Here is an 18,155-nt window from a genome sequence, read left to right as displayed (position 1 = left end):
TCTGTTTAGATCACGTCCAGAAAGATTAAAATCAAGAATTTGTGGTGTGAAAGATGACTCAAAGTTCATCTTTACTATTTGATAATTTCCTCTCTACTGGATCTAGCGCCCTATCATTTCGCTTTTATTATTGTCGAGATAACACTAAAGGTAAGTTCTAAGACCGCCTCATAAGGATTTTCTATTATCACGATAATATGGTGATTTTGCCATTATAACTACCACGGAAACCGTGATTTTGAGTGGCTGGTGACCCTTATTGCCATGGTAATGACCAAACTGGAGATATTACTCAATTCGTAAGTCCTTTGTGGATGGAACCCAGATCATGATATCCATGAAAAGTATCGAAGTGGTACTTTAGGCGGGGCTGGCACTAATATTTTCAATGACAGTGCCAACAAGCGCAACATAAGTATGAAAAATGATGTTATCGAGATGTATGGGGCGTGATATAAGCTCGTTCATAACACAATCCATGCAAATATTACTACATACATGCATATTGTAAACAGGGTCCACTTCTTTATTTTTCATTCAATTATGCTGAAATTCGATGTGTATTATTTGAGCCTATTTATTCAAATTTTGCCACTTTCAGTCTCAAATACCCCTTTAATCTTGGAGGAATGCTTAAAAGTGATTTGAAACATTTCTCTAGACCTAGGAATCTGTGTATGCTGTAAAACTTTGGAATCATCAAAACCATAACCTGATCGACACTAAACCTAAACCAAATTTCAACCCCCCATTGAAATAAAACAATAGGCTTATTCATGAGAAATGTGAGAATATATCCTGATAATTAATAAAGCCTTAGACATTGATCGAAATGTCGCAACAACATGAATTTACATTTATTCACCTACTTCAAAATATAAGAGTCGATGCTATATTGTCACGACTCAATGTTTCATCGTCAAACTTTAATGTTATACAGTATTGACATCCATATGTATTTTAAAATATATATAGTTCACATTCTGACTTTCAAACATAATGAATAGCATGCAAATGATATTCCAGATATCAAGAATTATGTTGACACTTTGTCTACTCGTGTTTTGTATTATCATGCATTTCTGTTTCATTTGGGACTATATACTTATGCATCTTACAATATCAATTAAATCACAAGAAAAAAGAATATCGTAGTAAACAAAATCATCCTGGAGGGTCTTTAAAGACGCGGCTATAAAAGGAAAACGATCTTGGATGGTCATGTTCCTTCCCATCTGAATGCCATCACAATCCATGAAAATGTTCCCGCCTTGATATGATGAGAACAAAATGTCCTGGGCTTCAATAAAATTTAGGACACTCATGTGTCATGTCTGAGAAGGAACTGACGCAATTTATTATGTTGGACCACGGGGACTAATGATGTCATTAGATAAAGACTGTTGTCTTTGAAGGAGGTAAAGATGTCAAGAAGCTTGAAGGAGAGAGGGGAGAGGTAAAACGGGAGATGGTACTACAGACAAAAGATTAGTGAAATAATGGAAAGAAGATAAATTGGAGAAGGAACACAGGCAAAAGACAGGTGGAATGAAAAAGTGAAAAAATGACAATGCTACTGTGAGGGCAAACGGGAGAGAGTTGTCTTTTAGATAGTTATTTGGGTATCTTCATGCCCCACTCTCTTATAAACAACAATTACAATCTTGACTATTTTAGTCAGTACACGTTGCCTAGTCTAATGTGGCTTCAAGATATTCGAGGAAGGAACATGATTTTGATAACAATCATCGTAAAAAAATAGAGGACTTTCGAAACCACAACGGAAGGCAAAGAGTTCGATTCAGATAGAAATCGATATACGCATGTATGCTTAGTCCTACATCATGAGCAGATTGATTTTATCTGCCTCCTCTGCTTCATGTTTTCGAAAGCTCCTACACACATGATAACATTTTTTTTTTCAAAAGCTCATCACGACCGAATTAACATTCCAAGCGTCTTTAATGCCTTTACATCGTATGATAAACGGAGTGGGATTTTTTTTCTTCCTGAACATTCACCACTCAATTATAGAATTACTCCTCGACAATTTGACATTTAGGGCTACCCCCAAGAAAGAAAAAACCACCGAGCGTGACGTCACTTAGCTCCACAATCTCTCTAAAATGTGCATATGAACATAACCTTAGAGACTTGATGAATGTTACTACCAAGAGGGAACAGACGTGGTGTTTGTACACAACATTAAAGCTGTCACTCCCGGCAGTTGATATCATTAGTAGAGATGAGAACAGGCAACATGAATGGTATATGATAACATGTAGAAGACCTCCGTGGTGAGAAGTGGGGGGGGGGGGGTATAGAAGCGGCAAACGAGAGAGGGATGGGGAAGATGAAGGGCCGATCTGACGATGCTTCTCATCACACACACACGCACACACCCTCACACACTCACGCACCCCCCCTCCCTCATGGGGAAAATGTTTTATCGACATTGTCCTCCCAGGTAAAAGTATCAGCAATGGATAGTGGTCAGATTTGACCACTTTCCATGATTTTGATTGGCTGAGAAGCACTGTAACTACGGTAACTGTCAGATAAAATATCTGACAAGTCCTTTCGTGAAATATTTCTCTGGAGACCCTAGATCCATGGAGTTGAGAGTAACTCAATGCTAGATCTCAGTCTCACGATAACGAAACATTGTGAGCTATTGCCCCCCCCCCCTCCCACTCATGATTGGTCATATCCCATTAGAACCAATAAGGACCACACCAACTGAAGGAACCCCTTTCTGAACATTCCTGAAGAGTTAATCAGCCAGGAAGCCAGGGATCATCCATCCAAGGAACATATCACTAACAAATGCCGTTTTATTGTCAACATTTTAACATTTTCATCCAATGAGAAGAGTATACGCCAAAGACAGAATAGGTTTTATACTTGAGTCATAAACGGCGCCAACATCCGAGACGCTTCATGCTCAACAGAAGCTCTTGACTCTTGGTTATCCCTTTCTACACTTTGAACTGGTAATTCGTTGAAGTCTATGCAAACATCTCGTTTAAAGACAGAAAAGGGTTGTTGATGAGTAGAATCCATGTTTCGATTTCAAACTGTCTTTGGGATGCAATGATTGGAATATCACTAAAAAGTAAAGGTAGCAGATGAACAAGAAAATGATGAATAGTATAATATAAATGAATTTCCAATTTAGGTTTCATTTTCCATATGATATTGATAAAAAATCTAAATCTATCAATCATTAAATTAAAAATTTATATATTATCACCCTGAGCTTCTATTGACAGAATCGACAATGCACTTCGAATGTCATTTAATTTTTGTAATGATTAATTGACAAAATAAAAATAAAAAATCAGACGAGTGTTCCAAATATCAAGACAAAATAAGAAATGAACATACATGTTGAGTTGTCAATTTTTGAATGTCACGATTGTTGGAAATATGTATCACATTATTTCTAAATAATGCGAATAAGAATGATTATTGTCATCACATTTAATGCATTGTTTGTTCCTATATATCACCACAAGGTAACATATGCCAGAGAATGATAGGAATGTTCATAAAGGCAACCTCCTCAACCTTTATAGGGCAAAGCGAGAGAATATGATGACAGATTGAACAATAACATTGTTTCTTCCAAATTTCAAACATGTTAACAAAAAAAAAACTTGGCAAGCGAAGAGACTCAATGCAGATGAATATTATTTTATTGATAACTCTATTTCCGTTAAATCACCATAGGATACTTCCTTATGCCTATTCAACACCCCCCCCCCCCGCACTACATTTTCTCCATGTCCCCCTTCTCAAAAATTCGTTTAAATATATATTGCTATGAAGGGTAGCTTCACAAAAGTAAACAAAAGACGGGGCTTACAGGTGGTTGCGGGGGTGAAAAAATGTGCATACAGCGCGACAGCTCTACTTTTATTTTAAAATCGCCTATCCAAAATGGTTAATATTCAACTCTATATCATTTAAGATTTTTAAACGTAGAGTTTCTGATGTAAAAAATACGAGTTTACATTGCTCACTGAGTCCGACAGTCCACCCCCATCCCCAATATTAATAAATATTTCGTGTTTAGGATGAATTTAAAACTAAAGCTATTACTGTAAATCATTTCAAATTAATATGCGTCTCACGTGCACTCTTTGCAAAATATGTGATTTCCTTTTTCTTTTTCTTCCTCCAGTATACCGTCAGTTCTTTAAATTTCTCGAGGCTGATATTTACTGACGATCTATTCCCGGGTGGGATGGTAATGATTCTTGGCACGAATCATGAAGTCATTCATGTTGCCTAACCACATTCATTAGGCGCTATTGAAAGATGTATCACATTCTCTTCCCTTTCTCATCATCACGCCTATACAAGTATGATGCAAATATTGTTTTTTTTTTCCAAGACGGCTCGACTGCGTCATGATGACGCAATTTTTTAGGCCAATGCGCATGTTCAAAGATTTCAGTCATTCACAGCGCTTCTTCACTTATTCTATTTATGTTCACCAGAGTGGGGTATAAAATAGAATTAAAAAAATATATATAAATGTCGACCAGTTTGGGAGTTAATTTGAATAAGTCTTAAAACCTAGGAACCTTATATATTTTCTTTACTCTTCTCTTCTCTTCTCTTCTCTTCTTTTATTTTATTTTCTTTTCTTTTCATTTCAATTTCTTTTCTTTCCTTTTTTCTTCTCTCTCTTTTCTTTTCTTTTCTTGTCTTTTCATCTTTCTTTTTCTTTTCTTTTTTTTTGGCTTATCAAATCATATATGTGGAAAATGTTCACCATTTTGGAGTGGATTTTTTGGGGGGCGGGTTGGGCAGGGAAGTTGCGCTCAAATATCTGGTGTTCTTTCATTCATTTATTAAGAATTAAAATTAAATTCTACCACGATAAATAGTCCATATGAATTGCATCAGGAGATAACGTTTGCTATGGCAACAATCAGAGATAAACATATACATACTAGTTATAATTTACTCTTAAGAAAAGGAGAATAATAATTATTGACAATCTCGTTTCCTGTTTCAATGTATAACTTGTGTGTAGAATGCCAAACATTTGATATTTGCCTAAACGTTAAAAGACCTATATCGAATTATCATGCAATTGCTTGATCTTAAATGATATGGCAAACGATCGATGCCCAAATGATGTCGTGATTTGGCAAGGTTTATCTTAAATCTGATGATGAGGTTCATCATCTGTTTTAAAACGTTCCACAAACAAGGAAATAACATTTAGTAGACAATATTTTTTTCTTTGTAATTAGTGTTGATTTTTAGGGCGGGTGGACATCCTATATCAATTGATATCACTACCATGAGCCAATAAGGTGTTGTCAACGATATTAATCCATAATTGACACTTTTTCGGCAGGTCTTGAATTTCATGCAACAGGGATCACAAAAAATAATATCTGCGAATAATACATTTACCTTCATCTAAAAAAAAACACTTATCGCAAAACTGCGACGATTGTGGCCTAGTATGGGACAAGCAACAACAAATGAATCTCATTGCTCATCTTCAAAATGAAAGGCGACTTCTGCATATTTCTGAAATTTAGATACACTATAAGCCATTTTTAGAGAGCGAACGTTTTTTTTTTCATTTCGAAAGGGTTGGCACGCTGTTGGTTGAACATGTTGAATGGGATAGAGCAAGTGCCGGAATCCACCAACATAATTCGCTACTACCATTTCTCTATATACCTACATTCTCGATGAATACTGAAATAGCTATCCTAGATAGACCCTGATGAAACCCAGTCCAATAATTCTTTGGTAGAGACGTATTTTACGTTTAATTTCGCTACAACTATAGACACTACCTATCATTGGGCAATTTAATTCGTTTTAAAAACATATTGTATAAACACAACGAGACCTGGGGAGCGTTTGATCAACATTTCAATCCGACAAGTTGTCAGATCCGACATCTTTCCTTGATTCTGATTGGCTGAGAGGTACTGTTACTATGGTAACTGTCGGATAAAGCGACTGACAAGTATTTTCATGAATTGCTCCCCTGATGCTGAAAATTAAAGGTCAAGTCCACCCCAGGAAAATGCTGACTTGAATAAATAGAGAAAAATCAAACTAGCATAGTGCTGAAAATTTCATCAAAATTGGATGTAAAATAAGAAAGTTATGACATTTTAGAGTTTCGTTTAATTTCACAAAACAGTTATATGCACATCCTGGCTGGTATGCAACTGAAGAGATTATGACGTCAACCACTCATTATTTCTTTTGTATTTTATAATATGAAATATGAAATATTCTAATTTTCCTCTCATTGTCAAGTGATATAACGAATAATTCCTCCCTGAACATGTGGAATTAGCATTGTTTAATACTATATGGTTCAGTCAAGTTGGTCCTTATTGTCAAATCTGTAAAAAATGAAATATTGTATAATTCAAACAATAAAAAACAAAAGAAATAGTGAGTGATGGACATCATCGACTGTCTCACCTAGTTGTGCATATCACTGTTTTGTGAATAAAATAAGCGAAACTTTAAAATGTCATAACTTTCTTATTTTACACCCGATTTTTATGAAATTTTCAGCACTATATGCTAGTTTGATTTTTCTCTATTTATTCAAGTCAGCATTTTCCTGGGGTGGACTTGACCTTTAAGAACAAAAATACATTTCAAACTTGAAATTGGGTTTAAGTGACACTTAATTGGTGGAAGGGGTTAGGGGTCTGGGCAAAAAAATTGATCTTATTCATACCAAAAAAAAAAGAGGTTGAGGTTAAGCTAGCAAACAGAAATAGGGCTCGGATTGGCAGTAGATTCAGCATTGACAAAGATTTGGGCTGAGGTTTAGAATTTGGTTTTCAAAATTAAATCATAAGTACGTCACTGAAAATATGTGGACCGCTTTACAAAGCTGTTCATGCTTTACGAAAGACTGATTTATAGCAATCCAAATCAATTTTACCTCTATTCTCATCGCATTAAATATCTATAAATGAAATAAATTGTGAAGATACTGAAAAAACACTTTCACTGTAAACACATATTTTCAGCATAAAGTAATGATTATTTTTATATATTCATAGCTGGTAAAAACAAATCTTAATTTCCATTCATTGCCTATCTGCGATGTATCATGAATATCGTTACATGAAAATACCTGGATACCGAATATCAAATTTCCGAACTAATTTGACATTAACTTCTGAACAGTTTATCATTCATGGTTGGCTTTGTAATTTCATTATTTTCTCCTTTTTTGCTATAATTTTTCAATTTCTATCTGAAGACGTTTTGGGGATGGCTAATCTTAGATAGGTTCCCACTGTGAGGGGGTTATCGGTGATTATAGGTGGGAAACAGCTCCATGGGATGGAGTAGAACAAATCAGCAGAGACGTGGAAGATAGTTAATTTGATCAGGAAAACTCCGATAGCCACATGGACTTTGACATGCCGCACTCGAGGCTGGAATTAAATAAAAACCCTGTTGTCAAGGACAGTTAAACTTTCGTATACTTTATCATAAATTTCTCCAAAATAAACAAAATGAAATGACTACATAGAGTATAAAAGTGATTTCCCTAATAGATTATTTCTTATGAGTTATGAGGGGGTGAAAAGAGAAATTAACATTTCACTCTTTTTCAATTAGAGAGACTTACAGAGTGCAATATCATTTGCGATGTCATGAAATATCTTTATTTTTGTTTTCAACACAGTTTTGTAACGAAAAAGACTCGAATTATGCAAATTCACTGTTATTTCAAAGGATGTTCGTGTATTCTTATTTTTTATTTCGGGATAGCATTGCATTTTGGTGACAAGAATGATTAATGATTTCGAGTGATATTCTAATCTTTGTCACTAGTAAGCAAGGCTGATACACACAACTAAGCGAAATTTATGTAATCATGCACAAGTTTTAATGTTAAGAACATAGCTCATACTCCTTCTGGGCACATGGTCGGCATATATAGGGGGAAATGTGCATGACATTCTAATAGAATTTTGTTGTTAGTTGAAGGTAGGAAGGAAGTATATAGTTCCGCCATGCCAACTTAATCACTTCCGGAAGCTCTATACAAAGGGGTGAGTCTCAAAAGGATAGAAATAGATGAGATATTGTAGGTAAAATTGCCATGGTAACGTATTTAATGTTTCCTTCATCCTCAAACCATCTCTGTATAAAGCTTTAATTCCTGTTTATGCGTTATCATCATAGGCCCTATTCAATTTATTCATGCTATATAAAAGAATGGCATTTCAAGCAATAGTCAATTGAAAATAACTTTGATACGAAAAAAGACTGAAGAAGATGTTTTTTATATTTAGATAATTTAGACTCCACCCCCACCCCTCAAACAAGAGAGAGGGAGCGTGAGAGCGCGCGATGATCTTCTCACTTTTGTTTTCAAACATTAATCTTCTTAAAGCATGTCATTACAGTGCTACTGGAAGATACTATGTTAACTGGAAGAAAATGTTTGAAATTACAGGTTCCAATGTTTACCATATTGAACAGATTTGCGATAAATGTGTCAAAACAACATGCACATCTGCTTTTTAAACTTTCAGAGACCTTACGATTTCAACTTACAATATCCGAGGAAGATAATTCCAGGATAAAAAGTAGTTGTGTGCTGCGAGCTACCGTAATTCAGTCCAGGAGAAAGGGATATGTTTGTGAAAAGTTCCAATTTGATCAAAACATATGTCCAAACGAACAAAAAGATACTTATTACAAATGTATGAAAATACTTTCCAGATTTTTGCTTTCGATTAACGTGGAAATAAAGGCAGAGAACGTGTCTTCTTGACAGAGGTTTGAGATAAAGCATGTTTAAAAATCCGCGGTGTTTTTTTTATTCATTACCAAAATACCTTAAACTATTATGTTTGTAAATAACGTCCTTTGTAATTTTTAGAGCTTCTGTTTCTTTGATAGAACTCCTCTCTATGCACCGGGCCTCTGAAAGACCAAAATCAATTTCAAATCGAATGTACTTGGAGTTTAATTGCATTTTTAGTCGTAAAGAAATATGCTTTTAGGCTCCTCGTTGAGTTTCTTATCTTTGGTAAGTTCTGTACTTCAGATGATTAAACATTGATTAAGACTGAACGTGTCTGCTTGGTTAATAATACAAGAATTCTATGTATGTATGCTATTTTTGTTTTTGGTCACTGTCTATTTATATTTTATTAACTTTCAAATCAAAGAAATAACCACTGCTTGTCCTTGCGGTATCATCAAATGGACGAGAGGGCATTCTGTGGTGTCTGCGATGTGACATTATCTTAATTGCCGTCAATCATTATTATTTCAAGTTCGTCTGCAATAAAGGCCCAGTCTAGCTCAAACTTATGCAAATACAAGTGAGATTTAATACCCATCGACAAGAGAAACCCAATGAAATCGAACATCCAAGGAGTACCTCATTCGACGATCCAATAATGTTCCTTTCTTAATCACTAACATTTCGTTTTGACTTACTAAAAAGATGCTGCAACGTTTGAACATGACAGCACGCAAGACCTGGGGCCCAATTCATAAAGAGTTACAACTGTTGTAACTTTGCCATTATGGAAACTACCGTGGTAACCTTATTATGATTGGCTGCTCAGCCCTGTTGTCAAGGTAGTTGCCATGATGGCAAAGTTACAACAGTTGTAAGTCCTTTATGAAACCGGCACCTGAACAGAAATTGAACAATTTGTATGAAATTTCTTTCTTGCCAATTGAGTTTACTCCCTTAAAGTTTATTCCTTTTAAAAAACATCGAATATCGAAGTCCATCACAATTCAATATATCAACTTATTTGGAATTAAAAATGTCTGTAACATGGAGTTTGATTATGGTTTATTTTCTGGTGAAAATATTACGAATTTCATGTGTTTTGTAATTAGGACCTTCTAGACAAATTCCGTCGACACAAAAACGCAGACGCCGTCACCCAGTTCAAGAGAATTCCGGTCACATGATTTGTCTGATGTTTCGACACTAAACACTAATTATGGAATCATGTTTTTTGCATAACTTAATTTGCAATCAAGGTTTTAAAAATCAATCATTGTCAAATCTGAAAATAACAAGTGAAAAATGCCGACTTAAAATCAAGAGAAGGGCCCGTCCCTTTTCCTTCCAGATCGCAGAAAGTGTCATTGTTAATTACTTGACAATGTATAAGTTTTTTAGCGATAAATGATTGACAAGTATAACAAAGATTGTTGGAAAGCAATTGCGCGACTCTTTTGATTATCGTTAGCTGATTTTAAAGGAAGTGCTCATTAAGGTAATTCTATTGATGAATCCAACATATCCGATAGATCTTGGAAGTGAGAATAACGAGACAGCAGTGGATTTATCATCTGTCCCCAAGTGTGCACTCTCATAACTTATTTATTAATTCATTTGGTTATTCATCTTTTCATTTATTATTCCATTAATTTAATATTTCATGCAGCCTCTGATATAGCCCTTTATATTTCCCCCCCATTTGGTGCATTATCTTAAATCCATTTTAGAAAACAAGAGGTATCTTCTAGTTTTGTAATTTCATATCAATCACTATCATTTTTAATTTGTATCATTTTTTTTCTCTTAATTTTCCGTTTCCATCAAGGAAGTACAGTATTTTTGTTCTGAAATTGCAACAGACCAACACATGCCTCGGTGACGTTATTACACGGCAGTCATTTTCATTCTCACAGTTAAAGTACTCAAAGTTGAACGCTTAATAGTGACCTTATTTCTATCTGTGGCATGACTTGACTAAATATGAACATAATTATTATCCTAATATAGATTATGATGTTGTGACTAAATTCTAACCTACGTTCAACTCAATTGAGTTTAATACAGTGATTGAGATCACGATAATTGCTGATAAAACAACTATTTTAGTAGAGACTGGGTCATCCCTCGGTGGGTTTTTCCTAATTTCATTTACATTGAGGTGGAGAACACATGTTATCACTGGAAATGGTGGATTATCAAAAGGGTTTGTCTGCATTGCCATGTATTTTGCGAAATGAATTCCCCAACAGTAGGAGCGCCATCAAGTGGATGAGTATCTCAAATCGTGCTGTCACATACATTTAGCCCGAACTTTCAGACGTTGCATCTATTTAGAATAATGATTTCAATATAAAATACAGTGATACAAGTCAAAAGAAATTTCGGAAACGACAAATATATTGACTTGCGAGACTTTTACACGTTAAGACTTGTTATCATATTCAATTTCAATCGTAGTCAATCTAATTTGACGGCGCGTGCAATCTGGTGTAATAATGAAACGATTCAAGTACAATATAAATAATTTATTTCAATTTTAATCGAAGAGCACAAGTCGGTCAAAGGATATGAATAATATTTTTTAAATAATGTCGATTCTAACTAAGCTATCGTCTTATAAAGATAAAAGAAATCATAATTTTGAATGTAATACATCACAAACAAAAATCAAATTAAAATTTAGTGGTAGTGTGAACGATTTAGTCCTTGGTATGTCAACGTTGACGCATGTGTTTGAACGTGCTCTACTCAAGACCAACACCTCAAGACATTGAAAAATTGCTGATTACTTCCCTAAGAATGCTTACTGCAGGATAATTAACTGATTACAGAAAATTACCTATCACAAAACGACGAAATAATGATATGAAATAAAACATTTTAGACTTCAATGTCCCTACACCTTCGCTACAAACTATTTCCAAGATAATTCAAATGTTACAAATGTCAGCCCATGTGTTTTATTACCAGTAATGAGATAACTGATCGAATTATCATATTCATTAGTGTCAAAGGAAACTTACTCATCAATTTTCATAAAGTTTCAGTAGTAATATCCATTCGAATGAGTTAGTTTTTTTGTTTTTATCTTGAGTTTAAATTAGACTGGCGAATATTGAACATGTACATTTACATGCATGTATACCCACATTGTAGTGAACAATGTACAATAGTACACATAATTCTGTGAGGGGATAAAGGGATAAAGACATTTCCCTGACGCCGTATTTAAGGTCTTCCTTCTCCGTTGAGGAATCTTGGTGCCTCGACTATAATAACTGCAGCATGATCATCCCGGGGAACATCTCCTCCGTTTATATCCCCATGCATGCTCGCAGATGGGACAAGAGGTAATCAAAAGAACATTATGAGGTACATGATTACGTGAATGAATGCCTGAATCGTAATCATCACCACATTCGATGCCAATCCATCACACTCGATGGTGTTGAGACTGCGTCCGTCCATGGTCTGTCTAATGCTCGCATTCTGTAGGTTCTTGGAATTGGAATTCTGCATGGAGCCTATGATCATAGACCAGATATTTCCTCATGACTTCTCTTTCAGATGTTTCACAACTTTATTTTGATTAATGCAAGATGATGATCTGAAGATGCATCTTAAGCATTGTGTAACTATGGAAATGGTGTAACCCGTCATAGATGCGAAAAGCGTTTCAAACTTACTCGCGATCACTAGCGTAACATAGGGGGCCAGGAACAGAATTATGATGAGACTCTTTTGTCAGAATTTTTAACCGTAAATACCTTCAAGAAAACAACAGTAACCTTTAACTTTCTTTCTCTTTTTGTGGCCTTTGAGCATAGAATTTTTTTTGCCCCTCCAGAAAAGGTTTTTCAGGTACGCCACTGATTGATATATAGATGGATTCTCGGATGATTGTTATACATTCGACAAAATATTCTGCTCGCTCTCTTCGCTCAACGTGACTGACGGCAGCAGAACCTTCCATTACAATGACACAAAAATTCAACTTCATCTATATATCCGAAGCAAGACGCCCATGTTAGTAAACAGTAAACATCCTTAATTATATGAACAAATATGAGCTTCGTCACTGAATTATTTCTTTCTCACAATATCTGTTGCTGCTTCTTATTTTCGTTATGCTTCTTTTCTTTTCTTTTTCTTTTTTAGAGTTCTTGGCCTAATCAGTTCAAAAGGTATTTCGATCGGATGTATTCTAGTAGACCTTAAGCCTACTAATTTTTATGCGACAAAAAAGAGGATATTAATTCAGGATAAACTTGATCCATGAAAACCACTTTTTGTTGCTTTTGTTCCACTGGTCATGTCTACAATTATTAGCCTACTGTGGTTGGGTGAAATCTGAAGCCCAAGGTTTCAGAGCTATACGGGATATAAGTAAAAAGTTCTGAATAACCTAAATCATATCAGGGTTAAAGGTTTTGGATAGATTGCGACATGTCACCGTTCATTCACGAAACGCAAAAGTGTTGCCAACTCTTCTGTCAGTGTTGCTCCTATATTTCAATGAATTTCACTTTTTTGACTGGCTACTGAGTGATATTGCCAAGGCAATGATGTCATGCGGGACATCGTCAATGTCAACCTTTCTTGCAGCATTTCCCACGTTGCCGAAGTATTAAAACACCCAAAATTAAATCGAGTCCTCGTGTAACAAAAAGAAAACCTCTGTCATCCAGTATAATATATATATATAATTATGTATGCATTTGGGGTCATTGTCTAATGGAGTATGGTCAATTTAAAGTGCAGAAATTAGGGAATACGGCTACAGTAATTTGCAATAGGAATAACATACAAAAAAATCGAAGGCCAGGAGATATAATGTAGTATAGAAGATAGCCACCGGTCAAAGTTACTCACCATTCACGACTGTGGACGATATAGAGAAAGTGTAAAGTAAAAATATGATGACGATGGGATAGTTATTTGGTCTCGAAGTCATTAGGGAGGTGCAGAATTTTCTGCATATCTTAATCCCTTATCTTAAAGATAATTTTCTGATGTATCACTAGCATTTTTACCTTCAAATTTAATCCGTATAATTCATCTTGGGATGATACAAGCGAGTGCAGTGACACTCTGTCCCCCTGATGTAATTGAGTAAAATGCAATTAGGTTAGAATTAATTCCACGTGACATGGGTTCAGGTCTAGAGGGGGTCGACCTTGTCTGTCGAATCCTTGGTCACGTACAGGTTAATATACAATCTCGATCATCTCAATAAAACAGCCCCAAAATACGTCATGTTTCTTAAATTGAAAACATTTATTAAAGGAAAATAACCATTTGTGAAAAGTCTACAAAAGAAAATCATCGTTCATTCGGATCGTGAAGAATTTATCCCTTCACGATGGCATCAGATGTAATCTTTTGAAAATATTGAAATGAATATTTTATCAATAAACCAAACCCCTCAAAATGGTGAAGTGTAGACATATTAATAATAACAAAAAATTTGTTATTATTTTGTAAGGCGCTCAAGACAACACTGAACGTAAACAGCCGAAACAGACGTATTATCACCCCAGTTATCAGAGTCAATCAGTCATTTCGCACATACACACCCTCCACTCCCTGTGTATTCCAACCAGTCATCATTGAGACGCACACCATTGCCGGACAAGCTCTATACAATGGATTTAACATCCCACTGCTGCATGAGTACCCATTCAGTACCTGGGTGGAGAGTGGCAAAGTATGGACTGACGCTTTGCCAAAGGATGCAAGGCCGCTGTGGGACTCGAAGAGACGACCCTCTGATTACAAGGCGAGAGTAGAAGAACGACTACAACACGGCTCTTACATGTGTATAACTACGGGGTATTGATTTTTTTTTTAATCTTTCCTTTCTTTAAAACATGTTCAAACAGGTCATATATGGTATATTAAGAAACCCCGATTTTTATGATAAAATCATTTCATCTTTTAAAAAAGGATTGTCTAGAGGGATGAGACAGAAAGAGAGAGGATTAAACCACAGACAAACAAACAGAGTCAAGGACAGAAATAAAGCTTGAAGAAGATCGGTACAAACTCGTTCTTCACACCGTTGTAATGGTGAATGTCTGATCACAGTAGATGAACTTGAAGCGTCCATAGTAGACCAAAAACACCACGATGGTTTTTGAATTATATCTTCTAAAAGGTTTGATCTTGGACATCAACTTGAATTAGCATCAGCGAGTAGGTCGTTGCAGAAAACCCAAAGATAACACACATGACACGTTAAGTTCACATTGACCAATCATCAGGATGATAACATAGAATTCAATGCCAGATAAAATGAGAATATTTCACTTGCTACCAGAGCACGTTTTGGGTTCCTCGAATTTAAATTATAAAGATTATTGTTCTCCATGTTCTTAAAATACCATGTACGTTCACTTCGTATTAATATATTCTTTTAACTTCTTTACCCCCCCCCCCCCCACCCCACAAACCCCTTCCTCGCCCGCACCATACACTCAACACTTTTCGAAAATTGCACATGGTCACGAATACGTTTGGTCACTTTTTCATATTCCAATTTTGCAGAAATAATAAAAGAAGGAAAGATGAGTCATATTTCACCGGATACTATTTTTAATAAGATTAATTTCAATAATCTTCTGTACTTGTTCTTGATAGTACTTTTCTCCTTTCTTATTTTATCATTATCCTTTCTTCTTCTTCTTCTTCTTTTTTTTTTTGGGGGGGGGGGGCTTTTTGTCCAAGCTTGGAACAAAAATTGACATGATCTATTCGCTTGGTTTATTGGAATGTCTTTTAATGGTTTCATCCTCGCGTTGACATTGATTTGCGGTGCTACGATCAGTTGATGATAGAGTTAATCAATCAATTTATTACCAACCAATGTTACCCTTGACTTGGAACACAACATGGGATTGCTTCACATATAAATCACACTTTCTATATAAATGGGTCAAGGAAATAGGCTTGTTATGTTGATATTTGATGATGATGTTTATTTCGCGAAGACTTATTTATATACCGACACGTTACGCCACTGTCCAGGTAATAGCGAATGAACTAAAACACTGTGATTCTATTATATACTTTTTGCTATGTAATGTATGCCTCTGGCAAGCTTTCCCGCTGTCAAGCATGGAATTTGTTTATAGAATATGCTTGAAAGTTGAATATGGTAGTAAACCTCCTTCCCGTATGAAATTAATTATAACCTTGTACAGTATATAAAAATATATTTATGTTATATATTGAAAAATAGACTATGTACTCTTATAGTCTCAATAAACAAAGGAAATATTTTCAAAAAATAAATTCATTCTAAACGATTAAAAGTTCAATTTAAAAGGGTTGAAATGGGATGAAATCTTTAAAAAAATCTTCTTTTCCGACAATTCTTTCATTACTAATGCTTGTTCATTTTGAATAATTACAGGCATCATTGGTTTCTTGGCGATCAGGTAAAAAAAAATCATCAAACATCGCATAAGTACAAAAATAATATTTAATGCCTCATTTTTAACCTATTAAAGATTTAAATACATACAGGCGAACAGAGAGACAGACAGACTTACGTGCATCTAACCAGCAGTTGGCCACTGGCAAACCTTGTGACCATACTGATGTAGCAGAGAATATGAGTAACAGAAAGGCTGATGTGATGGATACCAGTGGATTCATGCTGGAGTTACGTCCTTTTTCGACCACCTGGATAACCGAGATGCAATGTACCGATTCTGTAAAGGAATAGAAGATGAAATTTACTGTTTTACAAAAAAAAATATAGTTATTTTATTACTTAAAGCCGCTAGGTAAATTATTGTGAACTGGATAATTGTTGTATATTTCATAATATTTTTACATCAAAAGACTCCAAATTACATAAATGTATTACTGTTTATTGGGTCATTAAATATCACCAAAAGAAACTTATTTTGAGATTCTCTAAAATTCGTAATTTGTCAAAAATATGAAAACCATCATCATGTAAAAACCTCTCTGGCTTTTACAGTCCAAAAAGCTGAAGCTTCCAAAGTATTCCCGTTTTGAGCTTTAATCATGTACAGCGGCCGCGGAAACGGGGGGATGCGGGGGCTTTTTTTCCAAAACCGTGTACAAAAACGTAAAATGACCATCTGATTATGATTTTTGCATGGTCAGCCACCCCCCCCCCCCCTCCATTTTCAAAACCGTTCCGCAGCCCCTGGTGTAAATTGTATACGAAAATAATTCCCATGCAGGCTCTTTTTATTTAAGTTTGAAAATAGTCCACCTGCTGTAAAAAAAATGTATTACATTTTGACTATCCATAAGAAACTTTCGGTTCTAAACCGTTATCCTTTTGTGAGAAATGTGGACAAACATGCACCCCTAAAAAGACACCTTCTCACGTCAGGTGATCAGCATCTATCTTTAACATCCTGTGACCGTGTACACGATCTTATCCTGATGAAGATTGATTAAAAGAAAACAAAGTTTGTGTAATTCTATTCGAATACCCTTGGATTCGAGTGATAGAATATCTAAAAGAAGGTCGTGTTATTGATAAGCAGGGATGTATTAATAAGATTGTCAAGGTGTTTGATAGATGGGCATTATTGAGACAAGGTTATCACGGATCCTATGATTTTTTTTTCTTTCATAAAATGCGTTCTTTAGCATATTATACCAAGAAACCCAACACAACAGAAACATTTCGAATCTTTATTAGTCCAATTTCTCTTCATCATTTTGTTAATCACCTGAAAAATCTTAACCACATATGGGCGGTCCTCCTCACCAACCCTGCCCCCTGGAGGGGGGGGGGCTGCCCCGTAAGGACACATTTTAAGACAGGTTTTTTTTTTATATATGGGTTGACAGGTGACCTAATCGAGATCCTGCAGATGAAAAATTAAGGACGCTTTCTTTGATGGGAAGTGCTACCCCAGACTTGACGTCTTTAATGTTATTACTTCCATGATTACCTTCATCAGTTCATACGCATGTTATTTTACCTATCATAACGAAAATAAATTATTTTAATTCTTCTCATTGACCCGGCCCCCTCCACTCTATCTACTAATTTTTTCATGTGTAAAGTAGTTGCAACAGTATTTAGTATATCATTTGCAATACAGAATTGCGGCTGGTAGTGTTCTAGGCTTATACTGTCAACAATGGGGGACAAAGAGATTTGTGACCCTTAGCCCGTTGGTGTCTAAACAATCTTAGAATGATCAAGAGCATCGATACATGTTCATCATACCAACTTTCAACCAATCAGAATCATTGTCTGACAGTCTGAGATGTACAATGAATTCCCGTCCTTTTTACATGTTACGGAGATGCAAGCATGCAGGACATTCTATCTTACTGAGATATTAAAATGGTGAAACCTCCATATAAGAAC

At 35.4% G+C, this 18,155-nt stretch overlaps 1 protein-coding gene across 1 annotated transcript in view; it reads right to left on the bottom strand.

Annotated features, from left to right (window-relative positions):
* The window catches only part of LOC129261662 (uncharacterized), a 43,583-nt gene extending 27,087 nt beyond the window's left edge, over positions 1-16,496 (bottom strand). The window contains exon 1 of the mRNA XM_064100035.1: positions 16,339-16,496. Within this exon, the coding sequence (XP_063956105.1) occupies positions 16,339-16,444 (106 nt within the window). The 5' untranslated portion in view covers positions 16,445-16,496. The remainder of the gene's footprint in view (positions 1-16,338) is intronic.
* Between the last annotated feature and the right edge of the window lie 1,659 nt (positions 16,497-18,155).

The sequence above is a fragment of the Lytechinus pictus genome, chromosome 5, assembly GCF_037042905.1.
Source record: "Lytechinus pictus isolate F3 Inbred chromosome 5, Lp3.0, whole genome shotgun sequence".
NCBI lineage: Eukaryota > Metazoa > Echinodermata > Echinoidea > Temnopleuroida > Toxopneustidae > Lytechinus > Lytechinus pictus.
The sequence above is the reverse complement of the archived record's forward strand: the minus strand, read 5'-3'. Positions and strand labels throughout refer to the sequence as shown.